The sequence below is a fragment of the Schistocerca gregaria genome, chromosome 1, assembly GCF_023897955.1.
Source record: "Schistocerca gregaria isolate iqSchGreg1 chromosome 1, iqSchGreg1.2, whole genome shotgun sequence".
NCBI lineage: Eukaryota > Metazoa > Arthropoda > Insecta > Orthoptera > Acrididae > Schistocerca > Schistocerca gregaria.
The window spans coordinates 946045462-946065865 of NC_064920.1; the positions used below are offsets into that span (position 1 = coordinate 946045462).

The 20404-nt window shown below is 42.7% G+C and overlaps 1 protein-coding gene across 1 annotated transcript in view; it reads right to left on the minus strand.

Annotated features, from left to right (window-relative positions):
* Positions 1–1451: 1451 nt before the first annotated feature.
* LOC126282199 (transcription factor collier) overlaps positions 1452–20404 on the minus strand; it is a gene marked incomplete at its 5' end in the record, with an annotated part of 539167 nt that continues 520214 nt past the window's right edge. The window contains 2 exons of the mRNA XM_049981776.1: positions 1452–1637; positions 17606–17896. Of these exons, the coding sequence (XP_049837733.1) occupies positions 1534–1637; positions 17606–17896 (395 nt within the window). The remainder of the gene's footprint in view (positions 1638–17605; positions 17897–20404) is intronic.

Sequence of the window (20404 nt, forward strand, 5' to 3'; positions counted from 1 at the left end):
CCATCTTTTAATACGCCAATAAAATTAAGACAGCTACGCTTATTTGGTATTGAACACAGACCTAAGATCTGTAGCAGCAATTACAGACAGAAACTAAAATTACTATTGACCTGTCTATGTCTTAGTGCCGTTTCATATTTCTGTTCTAAGCTTCTGTTGATTATAGAACATGAACCGATAACAGCTTTAAAACAGTACTTTGAAGACGATTTTAACTCAATGATTCCTCCATGGAATGTTTCCTACTGAACAGGCCACATAAACAAACGAATTATATCAGTGGTACTTAAGACAGACATTTACAGCATCAGATAAAATAATGCACACACTTGACTGCCAGGGAGTGGCATCCTGTAACGGTTGTATACAAAATCGTTGGTTTTATGTTCACTGGTAAACATTTTGAAGTGATTCATCCGAAAGATTTTTTGCACAGATTAAAATTTATAAACGTACTACTTCTTTACTGATGTTTCAGAATGCTGTAAAAGTTTATATTACAAAGAATGAGATCGTATACATGTTTGTAGCTTGCAGTTTTCCCGAAGTGGAAGAACTGCGTTTGAAACTGTTTTTATTTTTTACCCGAAAAAGACACGTATGGTCACTGTAGGTTCCTTCATTACTTACAATCTATACTTATACTATGTACAAGAAGTATTACTGAGAGCGGCACACTCAGCTAATCAAGTGCACTGGCAAAAGGATATGCCCGTCACTAAATTGTATACATATCTTTCTTAACCTTCATACAAGAATTGAAATATTCACAAATTGTACAAAACTAGTAAGATTATGTGAGGAAGGTCATATATCTGGTACTTTAGATTTCTCGAGCTTAATATTTTCTCTTGTCCCTTCGAATATATCAACAATGTAATATTCCCAGCAGGAAGCGATATGTATTTATTTTATGTGTTAGCATAGGCCTTGCTGAAAAACCGAAATATACATAAAATATACAATTTTGATCATTTTCTGTAGACACTATTAAAACAAGTCTTTCGTTCAACAGGTAATCTGAAGAAAAGTTTCTATCTTCATTCCTACTTCAATCAACAGATTCTCGTTGGTCACTGAAATACAACAGTACAGGAATTTTGGTAAGATCTCTCCGAATACTTCAAATGTTGTGCAGAAAAAACAGTTGAAAAATACTCTCTACTCTCTTCTTACCCAACTGATCTCGTGAATTTACCGCGAACTACAATCACTGGAAATAGGATATGCATATTTTCATGATTTTTTCCGTAAAATAACGTATCACATTTTTTTTATTAACAGTCAATGTTTCTATGAACTAGAACTCCTTTGGTCAGAACAAATAAAAAAGGTCTATGTGGCTTGGAACAATGAAGTACGTTCGTTGCTGAAGAGTTGTCCGTGGCTTTGACAGAGTCGCACTGGAACACGAGAGACGGCGCACACGGGCACACGCGCGCAGCCTCGGGCGCCCCGGGGTGTCCCTCGGGGCAGAGCGCGCAGCCGCTAGAAGGCGGCCGCGGCCCCCTCGCAGTGGCCGCCGTGCGGCTGCTACTTGCCCGTCGAGCTGAGCAGCGGGCTGTACGACTGCGAGTTGCACGTGGACAGCCCGAACGGGTTCATCGTGGCGAACGGAGATGCCAGGCCTCCCACTCCTGCAACAAGAGGGCACGCAACGCTCCGTCACTCCCACGTCCAGTCTTCGACCTAAACCGTCTCGTGAAGCCTACCGACAGGGCAGAATTGCCGGTACAGCTGTAAGGTTTTCATATGTTTTATGTCACTAAATAATTCACTTTTATTCTACTAGGGCGAAGACTCATCAGCGCGCTGCACGAGTAGTGGATAAGACCCTTGACTGTGTTTAATGTAATCTGTGGTGCTCTTGGTCGCCAGTCAGTTTTGCAGCGCTGCGAAACTCTTATTAGAGGCATAATAGCGAACAGTTGAGTTTCAGAACTGGAGTTGTGATATTTGTGCATCTGGGTGAAATTCTATGGACTACTTTATTATCAAGATTAACACTTGTTTTTATAAATCTATTTCATTGGTTGTATTGAAGAAGAACATTTTTGAAGGAATATTTAACAGTAACCCAAGCAGGTGCAACAATAAAATTTTTGTTTGTCAGAACTATCAATGGAGGGAAATCTTCATCCCTTCCATAAGTAATGACATTCATAATCTGGGTTAATTTGATCTCCTTGTTTTCATTATGCCACAAATTACGCAATTAGGTGAAAAAATGGTTCAAATGGCTCTGAGCACTATGGCACTTAACATTTGAGGTCATCAGTCCCCTAGAACTTATAACTACTTAAACCTAACTAACCTAAGGACATCACACACATAATCTGGGTTAATTTGATCTCCTTGTTTTCATTATGCCACAAATTACGCAATTAGGTGAAAAAATGGTTCAAATGGCTCTGAGCACTATGGCACTTAACATTTGAGGTCATCAGTCCCCTAGAACTTATAACTACTTAAACCTAACTAACCTAAGGACATCACACACATCCATGCCCGACGCAGGATTCGAACCTGCGACCGTAGTGGTCGTTCGGTTCCAGCCTGAAGCGCCTAGGACCGCTCGGCCACATCGGCCAGCAATTAGGTGAAGTGTCTGTAATTTTTGTCATGAGAGAATTTCGTAATTGTTAGTCTTCTTATGTTGTACAGACTTTTTCTGTCAGTAACCAGAGTCTAATTTTTCAAGAACGCTTTTCTTTAAAGTACAGCTCTCCTCTAGCATTCTCAGTAAAGTGCAAAATAATTTATCGTGTGCGCATTGCACATTACGCCACACGCAGCAACAGACTATTTCTGACAAGGAAAGAAAAATTTAGAATGGATTATTTTTATGATTTCAGTTTACTTTCGAGAACATCGCTACACCTACACCAGACACAAAACAGCGTGCCAACCAAGAGACTTTTCTTTCAACTGTGATCTCATTTTGTATTCTTGTGGGCAAGCAGTACGTCTTCAGAATTTTCATGTATTCTCCCAAGTATGCAGATTAATTTGCAGGGAACTGTGAAAGTAATATTCAATAGATATTTTCATCCGTGCTGAGCAGTATATTATTTCGTGTGGATCTTTAAAGCCAGACATTGCACTTCATGTTACGTAACTTTCATAATGTACTTCAGAATCGAGAGCGCTAAAGACCTTACCGTCGTGCGCCCATACAACCCTCTCCATCATCATCAGAATCTAGTGTCAGTTAGATAGTTTTCCATGAGGACATGACTAGCTTCTTTTGGTATTTAATTAGAATAATTTTCATTATTTCAAACTCAGCATTTCATTAACATTTTAGTTTTGTTTCACGACCCTGTTCAGATGCGCAACATAGGGCCAACCAACGGTCAGTTTTGCTCAGAACCTGAATACGGTATCTAAAGCACACGTTACACGAGTAGAAGGCTAAAAAAAGGAATAATCAGAATTTTACATGTAGAAAAAATGTTCAAAAGTGTGTGAAATCTTATGGGACTTAACTGCCAAGGTCATCAGTCCCTAAGCATACACACTACTTAACCTAAATTATCGTAAGGACAAACACACACACCCATGCCCGAGGGAGGACTTGAACCTCCGCCGTGACCAGCTACACAGTCCATGACTGCAGCACCTAAGACCGCTCGGCTATCCCGCGCGGCTCGTGTAGAAAAGTTACATAAAAAGTTTATATAGCTAATAACTGGGAAGTGGCATTTCGTATTGACAATTATATTTTTGCGCACTGATTATGACTGGCGCAATCGCCTTCGTGAAAAGCTGTGAACGGTTTTCTTAGGCGCATAGTCGTTGCCTGGATTTCAACGAGAATACAGTCCAGGCAGCAAACATACATGTGGATGACCGTCCAAGGTGTCTCGCGAAGGCGACAAGGTCAGTCGCCGGAGTACTTTTCGCAAAAATGCAGTCGTCCACCCGGACGGGCACTCGAAATGTTGCAGCCCATCAGCGCCAACAAAAATGCAAACATTGCAGGATAACTGTTATCGATTTTCTCTCAAACATTCGGCAACACAGAAATGGCATACTATACAGTACTGATGCAGTGTCCGCCCGCCAACATGCATCCTTAAACTGAACTGAAGTGTAACATAATCATCTGAAACCCATGGTAATGATGTGGAAATGGAGTTGTTTGCTGCTTATTATACGCTGCTTCGTTAACAGAAAAATCAGATAATACGTGAGATCATAAAAATTAAACATGAGTATTTTTAACCCTTACAAATATGATGCTTCCAAATTTATTTTTTGTTGTATATATTGTAAGGTGTCAGGCAAATCCAACACCTTCCATGAAAACCCTGACATGATAAGCAAATCCAGTAGTATGTCAAATAGCTCTGGGTAAATCGTGACATTAAAGTAACCAAAGTAATACGAGTAACGAGTGAGCAAATGGAATACCTCAGACTAACACAAGAATGCCTAAATGCATGTCATACCTTCCCATCGTGCGACAGACGCAGTTCCGAGGCGAGAAACGAGAACAGAAGCCGAAAGCAGAACCGTGTTAAGCTAGAAGCCCCTACGATAAGGGACGGACTGGACACCCACGTCGCCAGCTAACCACTAGGACAACTCCATCTGCAAGTTTTAGCGTGAGACTTTTTCGCGTCTCTGTTACGTTGAAAACTTTAACAACATTGCCCCACCATGAAAAGTATAACGTTTCTCATTGGATAGACAGAATTTTTGTAGGCGGAGCTTAAGGTTAACATTGAGACCCTGATTGGTCAGATGAAAACACAGCCAGATAGTTTTTTTTTAAAACAACTTCGGTAAATGGTAGTTAGGAGAAGTTAGTTAGTTCCGAGACGGCGAGCTGGACGGCTGCTGCGCCGGCCGCCGCCCCCTGACGAACACCGACAAGTTAATGAACGCACGCGATGACGCATAACAGCGCATAAAGCTTCACTCAGAACTGCAGAAGTCTCATCTGTTACACCCCCTTTTTGCGTAATACTAGTGTCGATTGTCAATTAAAGCTGATAGTGTTCACATTTGCCACTTGAAGTAAAAATCTGAAACGCGATGATTTTTCTGTTATATAGTTATTGAGAAGCCACATCAGCCACTGTAATTTACAAGTTAGATAAGTAATTAAAGATAATTGAGGGTCACTGTAGACCATTTTGATAGTTTTCTCTTTTGCGAAACTTAATTTAAACCTAGATTATAGATGTGATATTGCATAGGTCATCCTTCGATCCATTGTAGAACTTGGAAACCCATTCAGGGAATATTCGTTCACATTTTTGTTGAACGCAGTTGGTTTTTACCATCCTGTATTAAAACACTTCCTTTTATCAATAGTGCAATTTATGAACAATGTTTTGTGAGTAGAATAAAATTTCCAATGGTAAACTTAACTGCTTTTTCGACGTTATTTTACCAGCTAACTAAAAATTGGAAAGCCTTGAACCCCCTCCACTAAATTTAATTAGTATTAAGATTCTTTTACAGGGAGTGCAGTGGAGCTGACGCTGAAATCATTAAGTATTTGGTTATATCATCGCTAGTCTCACTGAACTCTTCTGAATTCTACATGTAATGTGTGGTCTGGCGTCTCCTTACCAGCAACAGGTCGCAGGTTCAAACTAGTCAATTCCCTAAAAAACACGCTCAGAGCGTCGTTGCGCGAAAGTGGTAGGGAGACACGATATAGAACAAGGAGACACCACACAGAATGTTAGAATATATTTAACATGCATCAGAGACTATCATATTGTAATTTTGAGTTAACATGCTTGCACAAAAATAATAATGAATTAAGGATGTATCCGCCTTTTTGCAAGTAAACAAATATATTTTTTTGTTTTAACATCCAAAAGTTTTTCACCACAGGTGTGGCGTCCGCAGTGTGTTTTTTCTTTTATTTTCCTGAAATACATATGTAAAACTTATGTTTAGCTTACGATGCATAATACACCAGATTTTGTTGTTATTTACACTATAAACGCACTTTACTTTTATTTTAGATTGCGTGTATGTGGCTCCCAACCGAAATTAGCCATAGGTGTAAATCAGTACATCATGTTATCTGTGAACATGGGAGTTTTGTGTTATTTGAATAATAAGCTACACGAAATAGTTCGCCGTACCTATGCATCACAAAACTTATACCGATGTCCAGGCACATAAAAATAAACTAGACGTATTTCAGGAATAGCCAAATACTATAACAGTATGGCCAAAAACGCGCGTATGACACTTGTTTTAACTGGACATTCATTTCAAAGTTTGGATTATAAACAAAAATGCAACGTAGACAATTTTCTAATATATCTCGTGCTTGCAGATGGTATGCTGTACTAATTTAGACCTGAGGCTGATTTCGGTTGGCAGCCACAGGACACAAACAATGTAAAATAAAAGATAATGTGCTTATATAATTTAAATATTAACAAAATGTAAGCTAAACGTAATCTGTGTGTATGTATTTCAGGAAAAGAAAAGAAAAAAAAACTCACTCAGGATACCATAACCGTGGTAAAACGTGGTTGGGTGTGAAAGCAGAACAATAATTCATGTACTTGCAAAAAGACAGATCACTCCTTAATTCATTACTGTAATCAAATATTTATGTGAAAACTTTTACTTATTGTAATAGCTGCACTGATATTCATCTGAAGTAACAACTGAAAATTTGTAAAAAAACAGTCTCAGATCTGGATTGACATCTTCCTCCATGAGGAACCCGATAGATATAAGTGGAAATTTGAAGTGACACTGAGAAAGTGCCTCATGTCGACAGGCGTGCATGCATAGTCTAACGGTAAGGCGGCTGCCAGCGAAAATCAGGAAAACCGGGTTCGAGTCCTGATAATCAGGCATGGCCCTTTTTAAGCCCCATTTTCTCCAATTGCAATTACAGTGCACTGACCAAAAAAAATTTTAATTTGTTTCAAACAGAAATTTCCCTCTACAAAAGCGTTTTATTTTAGCGAGATCGTAATAATGGATTGTGTCAGAAATTGTAAAGGTACAAAAATAATAATCTCATGACGTCTGTCACTGTAGAATAGTTAAACACGAGAAGAAAATTTTCAGTTTTTATTCTTAAATTAAAGTCATCCGCCAGAATTGCTCGTATTAGCGGGTGGTGACACGGGAGGGGAAAATATGTTTTTTCTACGTTGTTAGCGCAAAATACTCATTTAATTTTCTATAAGTTATTAGTGTGAAATATACAGTACTTCGAATCTGAGTGTATGAAATTCAAGACATGGATGTCAAGTGGTCAGTTATTTTATGAACTAGTCGGTCATGTGTTGCGACCAACAGGACAAAAATGTGAACAGTCGCAAGTGCATCGATTGTGACTACAAATACTGAACAGTACTGGTTAGTGACATTTCTGTCGATATTTCATAAATAACAGTGAAAGCGCCTGGTTTAAACTATTAGTAATAATAGCGGCAACAACATTCTTTAAAACATAATGTAATGAGTACGTTCAGGATTAAAACGCAATTCTGCCGTCATTTATTAAAAAGTACTCCTTACAAATTAATGACTTAATAATTATACGATAAATCTGAATGTGAAAGAGTATACATTTTTCTCAAATGAACAATTTTTTCCGCTTTGACTTATTACGAAGTTTTTGCTTCAGTTTAATATCTTAGGGGCAATATAAGGTAATCGATATAGGGAAAAGAGCCGCCACGAAATTCCAGCGTAATTACAAATTGTGCCCACGTTTTTAGGAGGTTCCCACTTGTGGTTTATCACATATTCGTAACTCTGTAAGAAATGACCTTTACTGATCAGTTCAGTAACGACACATCCTGTTCCATTTTAATTATGAGAAAGAAAAATTATGTAACTAAACTACTATAACAAACTTAAATTACACACGTTTCCGAAATTAAACCTAAACATATTTAGTTTAGTTGCAGTTTGCTTTCTAACTTTATGATATTTGTTTCACCAATAATACAAAGTAGCCAAAGACTACAGTGACTATGTATAAGAGGTAAACTGAAGTGATTCTTCTATTGGATATTGCACGTCTTTCCTTCTTTTACATCTGACACGAAACATACCAGCCATTCGACGATTTATCTCACATCCGAAAACCTGTGCGAATTGTGATATTTCACTTTAAGAAATCAGACAAGAGTTTTAAAAAAATCGAGCAGTTTCATATAATTTACTGACACATAGAAGTCATCCAGCAATATAACGTCGTTATGTAAACTGAAGGTAGAGGGGGGAGAAGGGAAAGGAAAGGAAAGGAAAGGGAAGGAACAACTGACGTCAGCAGGATCGGGATTTCGTGTGGAATCAGCGGCGATGAGTCAAATTGTGTGGCTAACCGGGATTCGAAACTGGAATTCCTGCTTACTTGGCAGCTGCATGAAGCACTGCTCCATCCGGGCACGGGTTCATCACATTTGGGCAGACTATCTCAGCACGCCTCCCAGGCAAGTCAAATTCTCATCTAGCACCGCCTATCATGTCCTCCATGGTCGCTAATCTGAGATTCCCGCAGGAGGTCGAAAATAATTGTGCATCCGCACTGAAGGTTGTGAATTAATTGCCCATCGAAGAGAATCACACATTTCAATTCGCCGCCACTGGTTCTGCATAAATTCCCAATGCAACTGACATGTCCGGAAGAACAGACACCACGCATTCGTGTGAATGTAATGTGGCACAAAATGTTTGAAATACTCAGAAAAATAAGTATACACCTTATGGGAAGATGGGTAACATAGGAGATGAACAAGAATTGCGGACCAAAAAAGAAGTGCTCTGGTATAAGAGGGTATAAGCTGAGGAGGGGACTCAGCCTTCCTGCTCTTCTATTCGGCGTGTATATCGAAGCAGCAATGAAGGAACAGTCAAAGGTGAGTTCAAGTTCACGGTGAAGGATGTCTATGGTAAACTTCGCTGTGAAAGCTGTGAAAGAGAGAAGGAGTTACAGGTCCTGTTGAAAGGAACCAACTGTGCAAGGAGCACAGAACGCGGATTAAGAGTAAGCTGAACAAAGGCGAAGATATTAAGGAGGAGCGGACGTGAGATTCATCAGGTTGCATTCCACTGCAACCGCTGTACACAGCGATCGTGATGTAACTCAAACAAGAAGGAAGACGCGAAACAGCCGCGATCCAGTACGTTACTGAAGCTCTAGATTTCAGATACACTATACCTATCGTCAGTGCGTACGAAGTGAGTCATGTAGACTCAACAGGCTTGTAAATGTACGTGGCTAAGAGTGTAGCACGTACGTAGCTTAATGAGTCTGAAGAACACGTTTGGCGACGCCTTCTCCGGTGGGTCACTTGAACTGAGGCCTGCAACAGCCTGACTGGCTAACTTCAGTGCTTATTAACTCGGAAATGCGCAACGTATTCAAATTTTCTCTTAACAATTATTTCTCAGGACAACCTACCCTACAACACCCTTACAGGCATTTTTGTAACTGTTCGTGAGCATCCCGTGCGACTGGACGTGAGAAGCTTGTAGCTGCTAGAGGAGAGGTGAGAGGGGCAGAGGAGAAGCGGTAGCGAGCGCACAGCAGTCAGTCAGGCCGACAGGCAGGGTACTCACCGCGAGCGGCTCGCGGCGGGGCTAGCACTGGACGGCGAGGTGCGGGGGCGGCCAGGTGGGGGTGGGGCTGGGACTGGGGCGCACGACCGGCGCGAACGCGCTTTTCTGCTCATACTGACAGCCGGCGGGCGGCGGCGCGGCCGCGGGCACGACTAGAACAGCCAAGGCGCACGCTCACGACGCGCCACCCACGCACACCGACTACTCGCTCTACAATACAAACTACAGCGCTTACCATTACATCGCCGTGTATCACTGACATTAGCAAAACTCTGAAATACAGACCAAAGTAAGACTTACAAATAGCTAACTTAAAAGAAAATGCACATGCATGCGTTATAGTGTTAACGGAGAGAGAGGTGTACGTCTAGACCTGTCTTCCGCAAGTCACATTAGAGTGTAAGCAGGAGGGTGCTCGCACAATGTGTACCAGAATCATTTTCCCCCTTGCAGCTCCATTCACGGGCTGTACACGGAAAGAGGGATTATCAGCACCCACCTGTGTAAATCCAGATTTAGGAGGGACGTTGAATAAGTAATGCATCACATTTTTTTATGAAAGCGGGTTGGTTTTATTCAGGATTCCAATACAAACTATTATTCCCCACTCTTTTGACCACAAAACCGCACTTTTCAAAATAATCTCCGTTCAATGAGACGGCCTTACCCCAAATTACTGGGAGGGCGTGTATGCTTAAATGGTACCCTCTACTGGTCGACTTCAGAGCCAAAGTCTTGCTTCATCAATAACCTACCCTTCATTCACGTACTGCTTCCTGCGGAGTGCATTCTTTGTCGTGCCAAACAGATGGACATCGAAAGGTGCGTCATCCGGGCTGTAGGGTGGATGAGAAAGAACAGTCCACTGAAGTTTTGTGAGCAGACTTTTGCGAGTCCTTGCTTTGCCATGGAGAGGTAGTAGTTCGCTTACATTTTTGTGACGACGAAAACTATGAAGTCGTCTCTTCAGTTTCCTGACGCTAGCACAATGTACTCAGAGTTAGTAATTGCAACTGGTGGACGAGTGCGACATCACTACCAGCAGAGGCATCCAGTTGAATAGCAATGCGCTTCTCTGTGACCCATAAGTCACCTCGAAAGAGAGTGTCCGCATGTTGCAACACCGTAGGAGTCACAGCTGCGAGCGGCCAGCCAGAACGTGGGACATCGGACAAGTTTGCGCTACCTTGTTACGATGATAACAGAAGCTTCGCCCAACGACTCAGCGTGCTTTTGTTCAGTGCTAGGTCTCCGTACAAATTCTGTTTGAGGCTATGAATATCTGCGATGGTCTGATTTTTCGTCAAAAGAAACTCAATGACAGCTCTCTACCCGGAACGCACGTCCTTTACAGACGCAATGTTGAAGGCTACCGATACCGCCGTTACCTATTAGAACGTCATGAAACTGTAGCCGCTGAAGCGGAAATACTCGTACAGTGAATCCTCATTTTTTTCAAGCGAAATCGGCCGAGAAAAAAATGTGTTGCATTACTTATTGAACTAGCATCGCAGTTATTGCGGCAATGGAAAGTGCTATGTAAGTGCATTTTTCAGCAAATTGATTGATATTCGGAGACTCGTATCATTAGCCAATCAACAGATTGTAATAATACTTAGAAAGAGTATTTTTTGTACAAACATACACATTTTAAATGCAACAGTGCCTATTGACACAAACAAACAAAAGTAGGGTAAATTAGAACGTCAGTGGTGTTTGTCGCAGACTACTAGTGTGAGTCGTTTACGAGATATCGTATTTTGAAAAGTCTCCACACAGACAATTGTTTGTACTATTCAACCAGCATAGTTTCTGGGAACGATGCTGTTATGTTTGCTTACAGTGTGCTTAGGTGTTCCTTGAGTGCATTGGGACGTGTTAATCAGTTATCTTGTGACATTCCAAGCACTAGGTCATGAGCAGACGATGGTATTTATCAATGCAGAAAAAGATGACATGTTCATGGTGTATGGGGAGTGCAGGAAGAATGCAGTTCGTTCTTGTACGGTGCAAGGCATCCTAACAGACGTCAACCATCTCGGCAGTTATGTATCAACCTCTTCAACCAGTTACGTTAAAGTGGTAGTGTGGACCTAGACAACATAACAGAAGGGAAAAAGTGACGATAGGAGAGCGGGAAATTAATGTTCTTGCTGCTGTTGCAGTTGATCCGAACGCTAGCTCCTGAGTGATCGCACGAGGAAGTGGCATGAGTCAGGTAAGTTTCCTATGCATTCTCCGTCGACATAGGTCCTATCTCTAACATCTCTCTCCATCAAGAGCAGCATGGAAACAATTACAAGAATCGTGTTAACATCTGTACGTGATAATTAAGACTGAATACTCTTGCTTAGGGATAAAGCCACATTTACCACTAGTGGCCAGGTAAACCGCCGGAACATGCTCTGTTTGTCTGCTGACAATCCCCGCTGGGTTCGTCAAGTGGAACGTTGACGTCCATGGAGTATAAACGTGTCTTGTGGCATCAGCTCACAGGCCCGTTTTTCATAGACAGAAACACTAAATGGGCAGAAGTATCGCAGCCTCCCAACAGAGCCTCTTCCTCGGATGCTATGAGATGTTCCTCCGCAGACTAGAAGGAACCTGTGGAAGTCGAGCCCATAGTGCTCGGGGTACTACACCAGTCTACACCCAAATCATTGGATTGGACGCAGAGGACCTGTACCTTGGCCGGTCTGTTCCACGGACTTGACGCCTGTAGACTTTCTTCTGCGAGGAAAGCCGAAAGACGCCGTCTACAAGGATATACCAACTACATCCTGTGATATGCAACAAGTATTACTGCAGCCTTCTCGGACATACCGGCTGAAATGTTAGCACGTGTGCAGCAGTCGTTCCATTCTAGACAGGAAGCGTGTGTACTGCTGCTGCCGTTTGTAATTCTGAACACAACCTGTGATAGTCAACTGTCTCGTCACTGTACATAATCCACATAACTAGTGTATGCGCTGGTGCTATTCTTTAATGTGTGCCACTTTAGGTATTTTACAAGTGTTGGTGTGGGAGCTTTTGTAAACACGATATCACGTAAACGACTCGCTCTAGTATCCTTCAACGAACAACACTGACTTTCTGATTTACCTAGTTTTAGTTTGTTAATGTCAATAGGCATTGTTCCGTTTACAAAAGGGTATGTTTGCACAAAAAACACACTTTCTAAGTGTTATTACTGTCTGTTGATTGGCTAATGATACGAGCTCCTTGCTACTAATCAAATCTGTGAAAACCGCACATTAATAGCCCTTTCCATTTCCGCAATCTTTGCGATGCAGGTTTTAGGTGATCCACGCTGTATAATTTTACTCTAGAGCAAATTCCGCTAGATATAAGACTAAGAAATATTGTCTAGCAGTCTAAAGTATTTAATGTAATTTAGAGTATGGATCACAGCGATACTTTGAGACTTTTTGGTTGTGGCTCTCAGAGGCACTGGCTCAATATTTCTGAGACATTCAAAAGTTGATTGAAGACATACGTGAATAGTAATTCTTCTCTTCTGTTAATCTAACTTAGTAAGACACTCATTCAGACTTACAATGTGCAAAAATTACTTGAACGATTTGTATTTGTTTGTAGAACTCTTTATTCGTGGATGAATTACTCGTCTTTGGACTTCTTTTGTTAGATTTCACTCTGTGTTCTTTTGTATGCTTTCCATATGGGGAGACTCCTACGATCATTTCATATTAAATTCTTCTGTAGAAATGCTGCCAGATACCTTACGGTTGCTACTGTTTCAAGTGTCTGGTCTCTGATCGTGTAGTCATATGAATGACGTCGGCTGATTTCATCTGTTTATGTCGATTACGTTATATTTCCTTATGTTGAAGACCAAGAGTCAGTCTTTTAAGCGACGTTGTGGGGCTAAATGGAAGGCTTTCAGGAAATGATAGACTGCCTTGTCCTCTGCAGCCTATAACCTTATAGATCTCGTAGATAAGTATATCAATCCTAGTTTCACACCCTCGGTTGAATTAGTTGATTCGTATAGTGGAGTAGCCCGAAATTCGAGCACAAATATGCTTCGTAATCATACTACAGATTGTTGTCATTGTTATACGATTGTCCTTAACGACTGGGAAGGCCTATGTCTTTTACCAGTCACGCGGGAAAGCTCCTATGCTGGAGGTACGCAAGGTAGGACGTTGCTAAAAAAAAGAGCTAGTTCTTCCGTGTATTAGATGTAGAATCTGGCGGGCGGTGGATCAAATCAAATGGCAATTCCTCTTCTAGGTCTCTTCGGCTGTTTTTCAATTCCACGCTCATTTGGAATGAATCTTTTTCGTACGAACTCCTTTAGAAAAACATGCATGAGATAGGGGAACGGTTATCATCACTCAAAAACGAATTTAGGCAACTCCCGAAAACACATGCTTCCATGACGCCACAAAAATTCTTCAGCTTCAGGTCGAGAAGCAAGGCTATTGACTCTTCGGCACCAATCCTCACATTGTTATGACGTAGTGGTACCTCATTCTTTCTCTCTTAGCTTCAAACGATTATCCCATTCATCCTAAATTTTTGAGTGAGGAAGACATCGGTATAATTTCGTCAATCACTCAAAAAGGCTGCAACTGATTCCTTAATTCATGTTCCATTCATTTTCGCCACATCATGTCGACAAGGCGTAAAACACCGATCTCCACAGAGCTGCACCATGCTGCAGGAAACGGTATCTCCGTGATAGTGATTTGATCTCGCAGGCCACAATTTTAGTGCTTTACAAGTGCACTTCGCTCAAGAGAGCGTTTTGGCCAGATTGAAATGTAATACTCATATTTTTGGGTTTGCCAGCTCTGTTTCTTATTCGCTTTATTTTAGACCGTAACAGCAAGAGCCTGCTGTCTGGGAAATTCCTCTGTGAGGGTTGTAATAATGCCGAAACGGTACAGAACAAGACAGTATACTCCGATTTAAATTGCTTTGTAACTGATGTTTCAGCAAGATGAATGACAGGGGCAAGCCGCCACCTAATCAAGGTTCTCTCTGGAGTTTGCTGCGTTATCTGTTTTGTAAGTGCGTGCAGCGCCTTCTGAAGCTTGACTGGCTGCACGCCGGCAACACCGCCCCGCACCACTACACTCTGCAATCACAAAGCAGTTTTAACTGGAGTATAACCATGTGCAGATGTGCGCGGGGGTACCTCACACTGTCCTGTCTCGGGCCATCTACATGCCCAGAAGTGGCGCTTTGTGATCGTAAAACCGAAGCGAGTGAGTGTGAATACTAACTGCCCCAGCCTAGCAGCATCTGTTGTGGTCTTCTGTCACACGCTACATGTCGACCCGATGTGCGTCGCCAAGCCTCGACTACAAACAGTTGCGACCTCTGCGCCACCTCTGCCAGCTGTCGGTCCAAGAGCGGCTTCTAGGCCTGAGAGTGCTGATACCTGAACGAGTGCCATCCCACTGGGGTCACCACCGACTCGTGGACACCGCCGAGGGTTCCTGGGTTCGCAACCCAACCCTGGGTGCATCCGGCACCTGACCTGGAGGCTGCCCTTCCGGCGATTCCTCACTTTGCCATCGGCGGAACGCCGGAAGTAGTGACGTGCTCGCAAGGCCGCTGACTGCCCGCTCGCGTCCGTGTAGGCCAACACACCGCCTCGCCTTATATTGACAAAGGCTCTGTTGCACGGCGTCAACGCACATCATCGAAAAGCCACCAGTCACTACTGCACGAGTTCTTGCTAAATCAAGTATGATGTTTATATTCATCCATTTGTGATTACATAGCTGTGGGGATCTGGTGCTTCGTACTCAACGCCCTTTTCCCGATCTCGAGTCGTCCTCCTGACATTTTAAAGTGTCAGTGACCATTGAAGCATCCTGACGCTTAGAAGGCTGCCTATCCATAACAACTGGCGCCAGAAGTGTGCCAGCTGTAACGTTTGTAAGACGTGAGTCAGAGTCCAATAGCAAGTCCCCCCTATGAGGTCACAACCCACGTGCAAGGTCCGAAGCACAGTAACTGCTGCGAAACTGCAAGAAACCATTTAAGTTGCATAAAGCAGGAATGTAAGGCTGATTCATAGGAAGGAGGTAAGCTTTATTTACAATTCACAGGAAGGGGGTAGGCTTCATTTATAAGTAGTACCTGCTAGCTCCACAGGGGTTCTGTGGCAACGACCTATCATCAAATTGCTGAAGGTATGGATATTTGATTGGTACGTTTTGTGACGTATGCACATAACATTTCACAACATGAATGCGTCCAGCTGACAGTGGTTAGAGCCTAGCTTTCAAGACAGAGCATCACATTAGTGCTCATGTATCGAACTGGGAACACGATGTGTGGCCAATAACCAGCGCATAAATTAAATACTATATATGCGCCGGTTACTGGCCACACATTGATGTTTCAGTTCTATACCCAAGAACTAATGTGAAGCGCTGTCTTGAAAGCTAGGCTCTAACCGTTGTCAGTTTGACGCATCCCTGTTGTCAAATTTTATATATACACGACACAGTACGTATCAATTAGACATGCTCCCCTGCAGCAATTTGGTCCTACGTCATTGCCACACAACTCCTGTGACGCTAGCAGTACTGATATATTTGTCGTACAGTTTTCTATGTTTTTCACGTGATGGTTTCTGAGAATAATTCATGTCATGTTGCTGCACCATGTAATAAGTGCTCGGGCATCACAGTGACACAAAGATTTTAAATGCGACCTATACCACTACCAGGAAGTCATTATAACAATTTCAATATAGTTTCCAATGAGTGCGTCTTTGCACAAAGTGACGTTGTTGACTAAACATTTCAGGTGAGTGTGCTCTGTCGGATTATACAGGAACGTTGGCCACTGAAATCCCTCTGCCCAGTATAGTTGCTCTCTTGAGCCACGACGTTAAGTTACAGCCTCGCATGGTATCACGGAACAGTTGCAAAGTGTGTGGTGTCATTATAAAAGCATATGCGTTAGCAGCACCCTTGAGTCGAATTTATCTCAGATGAAAGACATGGAACGTGCTAAAAACTTCTCTATCAACGACGCAGGTGCAAGATTAAGATTCTAGACGAATTACAAAGCCGGAAGACTGTCCTTAAAATGAAACTAAAGTATGAAATTTTTCAAGGTACATTCAAGAAGCAGTTTCGTTTAGATTGAGAAAGGACGAAAAGAGAAAATGGCTCTGAGCACTATGGAACTTAACTTCTTTGGTCATCAGGACCCGAGAACTTAGAACTACTTAAACCTAACTAACCTAAAGACAACACACACATCCATGCCCCAGACTGTAGCGCCTAGAACCGCTCGGTCACTCCGGCCGGCGACGAAAAAAGACTAGTGTTTATTATGCTGTTGATGAGGTTTTAAGAGTAAGAGCACAAACACGTACTGGGCCCGGAAAGGCCAAGAAACTAGCAGTGGCTTTCCCAAAGGTCCCTCTCGAATTTTAAGACTGTGCTCTCTAGAGAGACAAAGAAATCCAAAATCTGGATGGAAAACCGGGACCCGAACACTGCACCTATCTAATGCGATTTCACTCTCATTACTACTATATCACGTCACACTGTATTTCTCTTGTCGAAAATTTTAATGTTCTACGTGTTACTGTGATTTTCGAACGTAAAATTTCGCTCTTTTTAGCGGCTACGGAAGAAGGAAACTTGAGAAGCACTGATTGTAAAGTTACTGTACACGTCACATAATGTAGATGGACGAAAGTAATAAGCGGAAATAAGTCTTCCGCGCGGCCTTTTGCCTCTTCTCAATATCAGAGGCAAGAGAAATACGAGTAATGCCGCAGCCTAGTAATACGTAAGAGGTCTACTGAGTAATAGTTACCAATCGTGCTGGAAACATTAGAGAGCATCGATCAAGTTGGGATCTTACTGGATGCAGCAGGAGTTCACATAGGAGTGATAAACTACGCGAAATGGAGGGTCCGAAACTTATTACTGTCGTAATTTAACCAAAGCTAAGATGTTAGCTTAAATCATTTCGTTGTTTCAGGAAGTGAGTGGCGGAGGGTTGGGGGGGGGGGGGGCGGTTGGCTACTCACTGGGCGAGGAGTTGAAGAGGCTGGCGGATGAGGGCGACCCCATGGACGAGAGGGCGGCTCCGCCTGCGGAGGCGGCGTAGGCGGCGCCGTTGATGGCGGCCGCGCCGCCCCCAGCCGCCCCACTGCCCGCGCCGCCCGCGCTGCCCGCCGCCCCCGCGCCGCCCCCGGTCGAGTTTCCGTACGAGCCGCCTCCGCCGCCCCCGCCGTTGGAGGAGTGCGGCGTGGAGGCGCTGGAGCCGTAGCCGCCTCCCCGGGGCGACACGCTGCTGCTCTGCGCGCGGCCGTACTCCTCTACAAGAGAAACCCTACCGGTAAACAGAGACGTCGTCTTACCTCAGCGAAAAAGCCACCGAGCTGCACACCCTCCCAAATTAAATGCAAGGCCGTCCGACATTGCCACACAAACTCTCCAACGATTACTTGATCATTTGGCAGGACCGTAGTTGTCGCCCCAGTAGGCACAATACAGTTCCACATGACAGTGATATGAATGAACTGTAGCATACGTATGCACTAAACATACAGGGTGTTGTTTTCCCCTGTAACTTTCTAAATGATAACTAAAAGGAATACTCATTTGAATGGATAAACATAAGAAACGTCGTTCTTTCTGTAGAGCTATGAACCTACACGTGTCCATAAATTATCTTTGTAACTTTATAACTATACTAGATATTAACAAATAGTTTTCTACGTGTTATTAGGTAACTCAAAATTTTTACCTTCCAGGTGAAGCAATTCTAATGCACAACTGAACCTGAAAACCTGAAAAATGTTCACACCACAGGTGAAAGCTCTGAGAGTGGCCTGTTAATACACACGACGTCCGATACCCAAGTTCAACGACACTTTCGAACACGGCACGGAAGGCAACCACGGTCTCGAACAATTATTCGGACTCGGCGTACATCATTTACGGAAACAGGTAGTGTTCACCATAAAAAGAGGAGGGGTTGGGGAGAGTCCGTATGCCTTAGAAGCCAACGTGGGCAAGGGTCGGCAAGCGTTTGCAATGAGTCCAACAAAATCTCCGCATACGGCGGCCAGAGAGCTGGAAAAAAACAACGGTGCACAATGTCTTGGATAAGACTTTACGGCTACATCCTTACGAGGTGCTGGTGCTTCAGTCATTAAAGCCTACAGGAAAACCTCAGCGCAAACAGTTTGCAGTAGATATGCTATGCAAACAATGATTTTTTTGAAAATGTTTGGTTCTCCGGTTTCACGTATCCGACAGACTGAATCGTCTTAACGTCCGTACATGGGATAAAACACTTGAGCTTTCGGTAGCTTTCGGAGTTAGTGACTGATCGAGTGTTCTATCCTGACCGAGAAGATTTTATTGAAGCATGCCACTGTGGTAGACTCAGAGAACACGTTCGAATATGGAATCCACAGCCTCAAAATGTTATACCTCAAATGGAGAGAGAGAAAGACCCAGGATCGATATTTGGTGTGCACTGAAGTACAATTACGTCACTGGTCTTTTCTATGTCATCGAGTCTGCCGCCAAGGTATTGTTTACCATGACATATTAGAAGAGTTTGCTCTGTCGCAATTCGAACACCTGCACGCTGCTGTCATACTCCAGCAGAATGGGGAACTATCCCACTGGTCCCTAAATGTCCATCAATTTCTGGATGAAAAGTTCCCGGATAGGCTGATTTGATGAGATGGTCCAATTCGATGGCAGACACGATCCCCTGCCGTCACATCACTAGGCTTCCTCCTAAGATGTTTTGTAAAGGATCTGGTGTACCGAACCGTGGTTAGAGGCTAATAAGACTTCAAGACACGCATTCACCATGGAGTTGTTGAATCATACGTGAAGAGAAACGGAATCTCGACTAGAGGTTATCTGCGCCACTAAGTGCGCACCCGTTAATATGTATGAATGAAGAAACAAAACTTATCTTTTCAAATGTTCAAAACAATTTATTATATCTAGTGTAGTTTTAAATGTATTAAAGGCTTAAGCAGTAAAGTTAATTTCTGGACACCATGCGGTTTATTGATTTTCTAGAGAATTACAGTAAAGAGTTATAATTTTTGAAGTAGAACAGTATAAGTCAGTTTAATCAAGTTTTTATTGTTTCAGTTATTGAGATAAAAATGTTTAAAGATTTAGGGATGGACGCTATAATTGTACAGGAAGTTGCATGATTCTTTGAATATGCCCACAAAAAGAAATCTACTGATGTTCGAAATGGCGACCGTGCGGGTAATTTCTGGTGACCATGGCGTCCTAACCATGTTCTAGGAAATCTGTTATTCAGTTCTTGTACAACTTCAGGTTCAGAACTGGCTTTTTGACCATCGTGCTGCACCAGTATACGGCACATAAATTGTCGACGCTAAATACTCGATGTATCTGACTTGTCCCAATATGTTCGAAGTTGTGTGGATAGATGATTGCTACAACAAGAACTCCACACCGCACATTAAAGGATAACCTCCTTTCACGCTTCAAATCTAGGATTTTCTGTCGCCCAGCAATGCATATTATGATGATTCACTGCACCGCAATTTGTAAATGTGGATTCGTAAGAGAACATGACACTTTGTAAGGCGTCCAGAGTGAAATTATTCACAGCCTATTCGCAGAAATTATCTCTTCAATGGAAATCGCCCCTTGCAGCTCCTGTGTCAGTGTTTTGCGGTACGTGCGAAACTTGTGGCCGTATGCTATTCGAAACACAGGTGTCAATCTCACACCGGTAACTGCAGCAACTTCTAGTAAACTGACTTGCGGATCGTGCTGTACTGCAGCTCAAACAAACATTTATATACACTCACTTC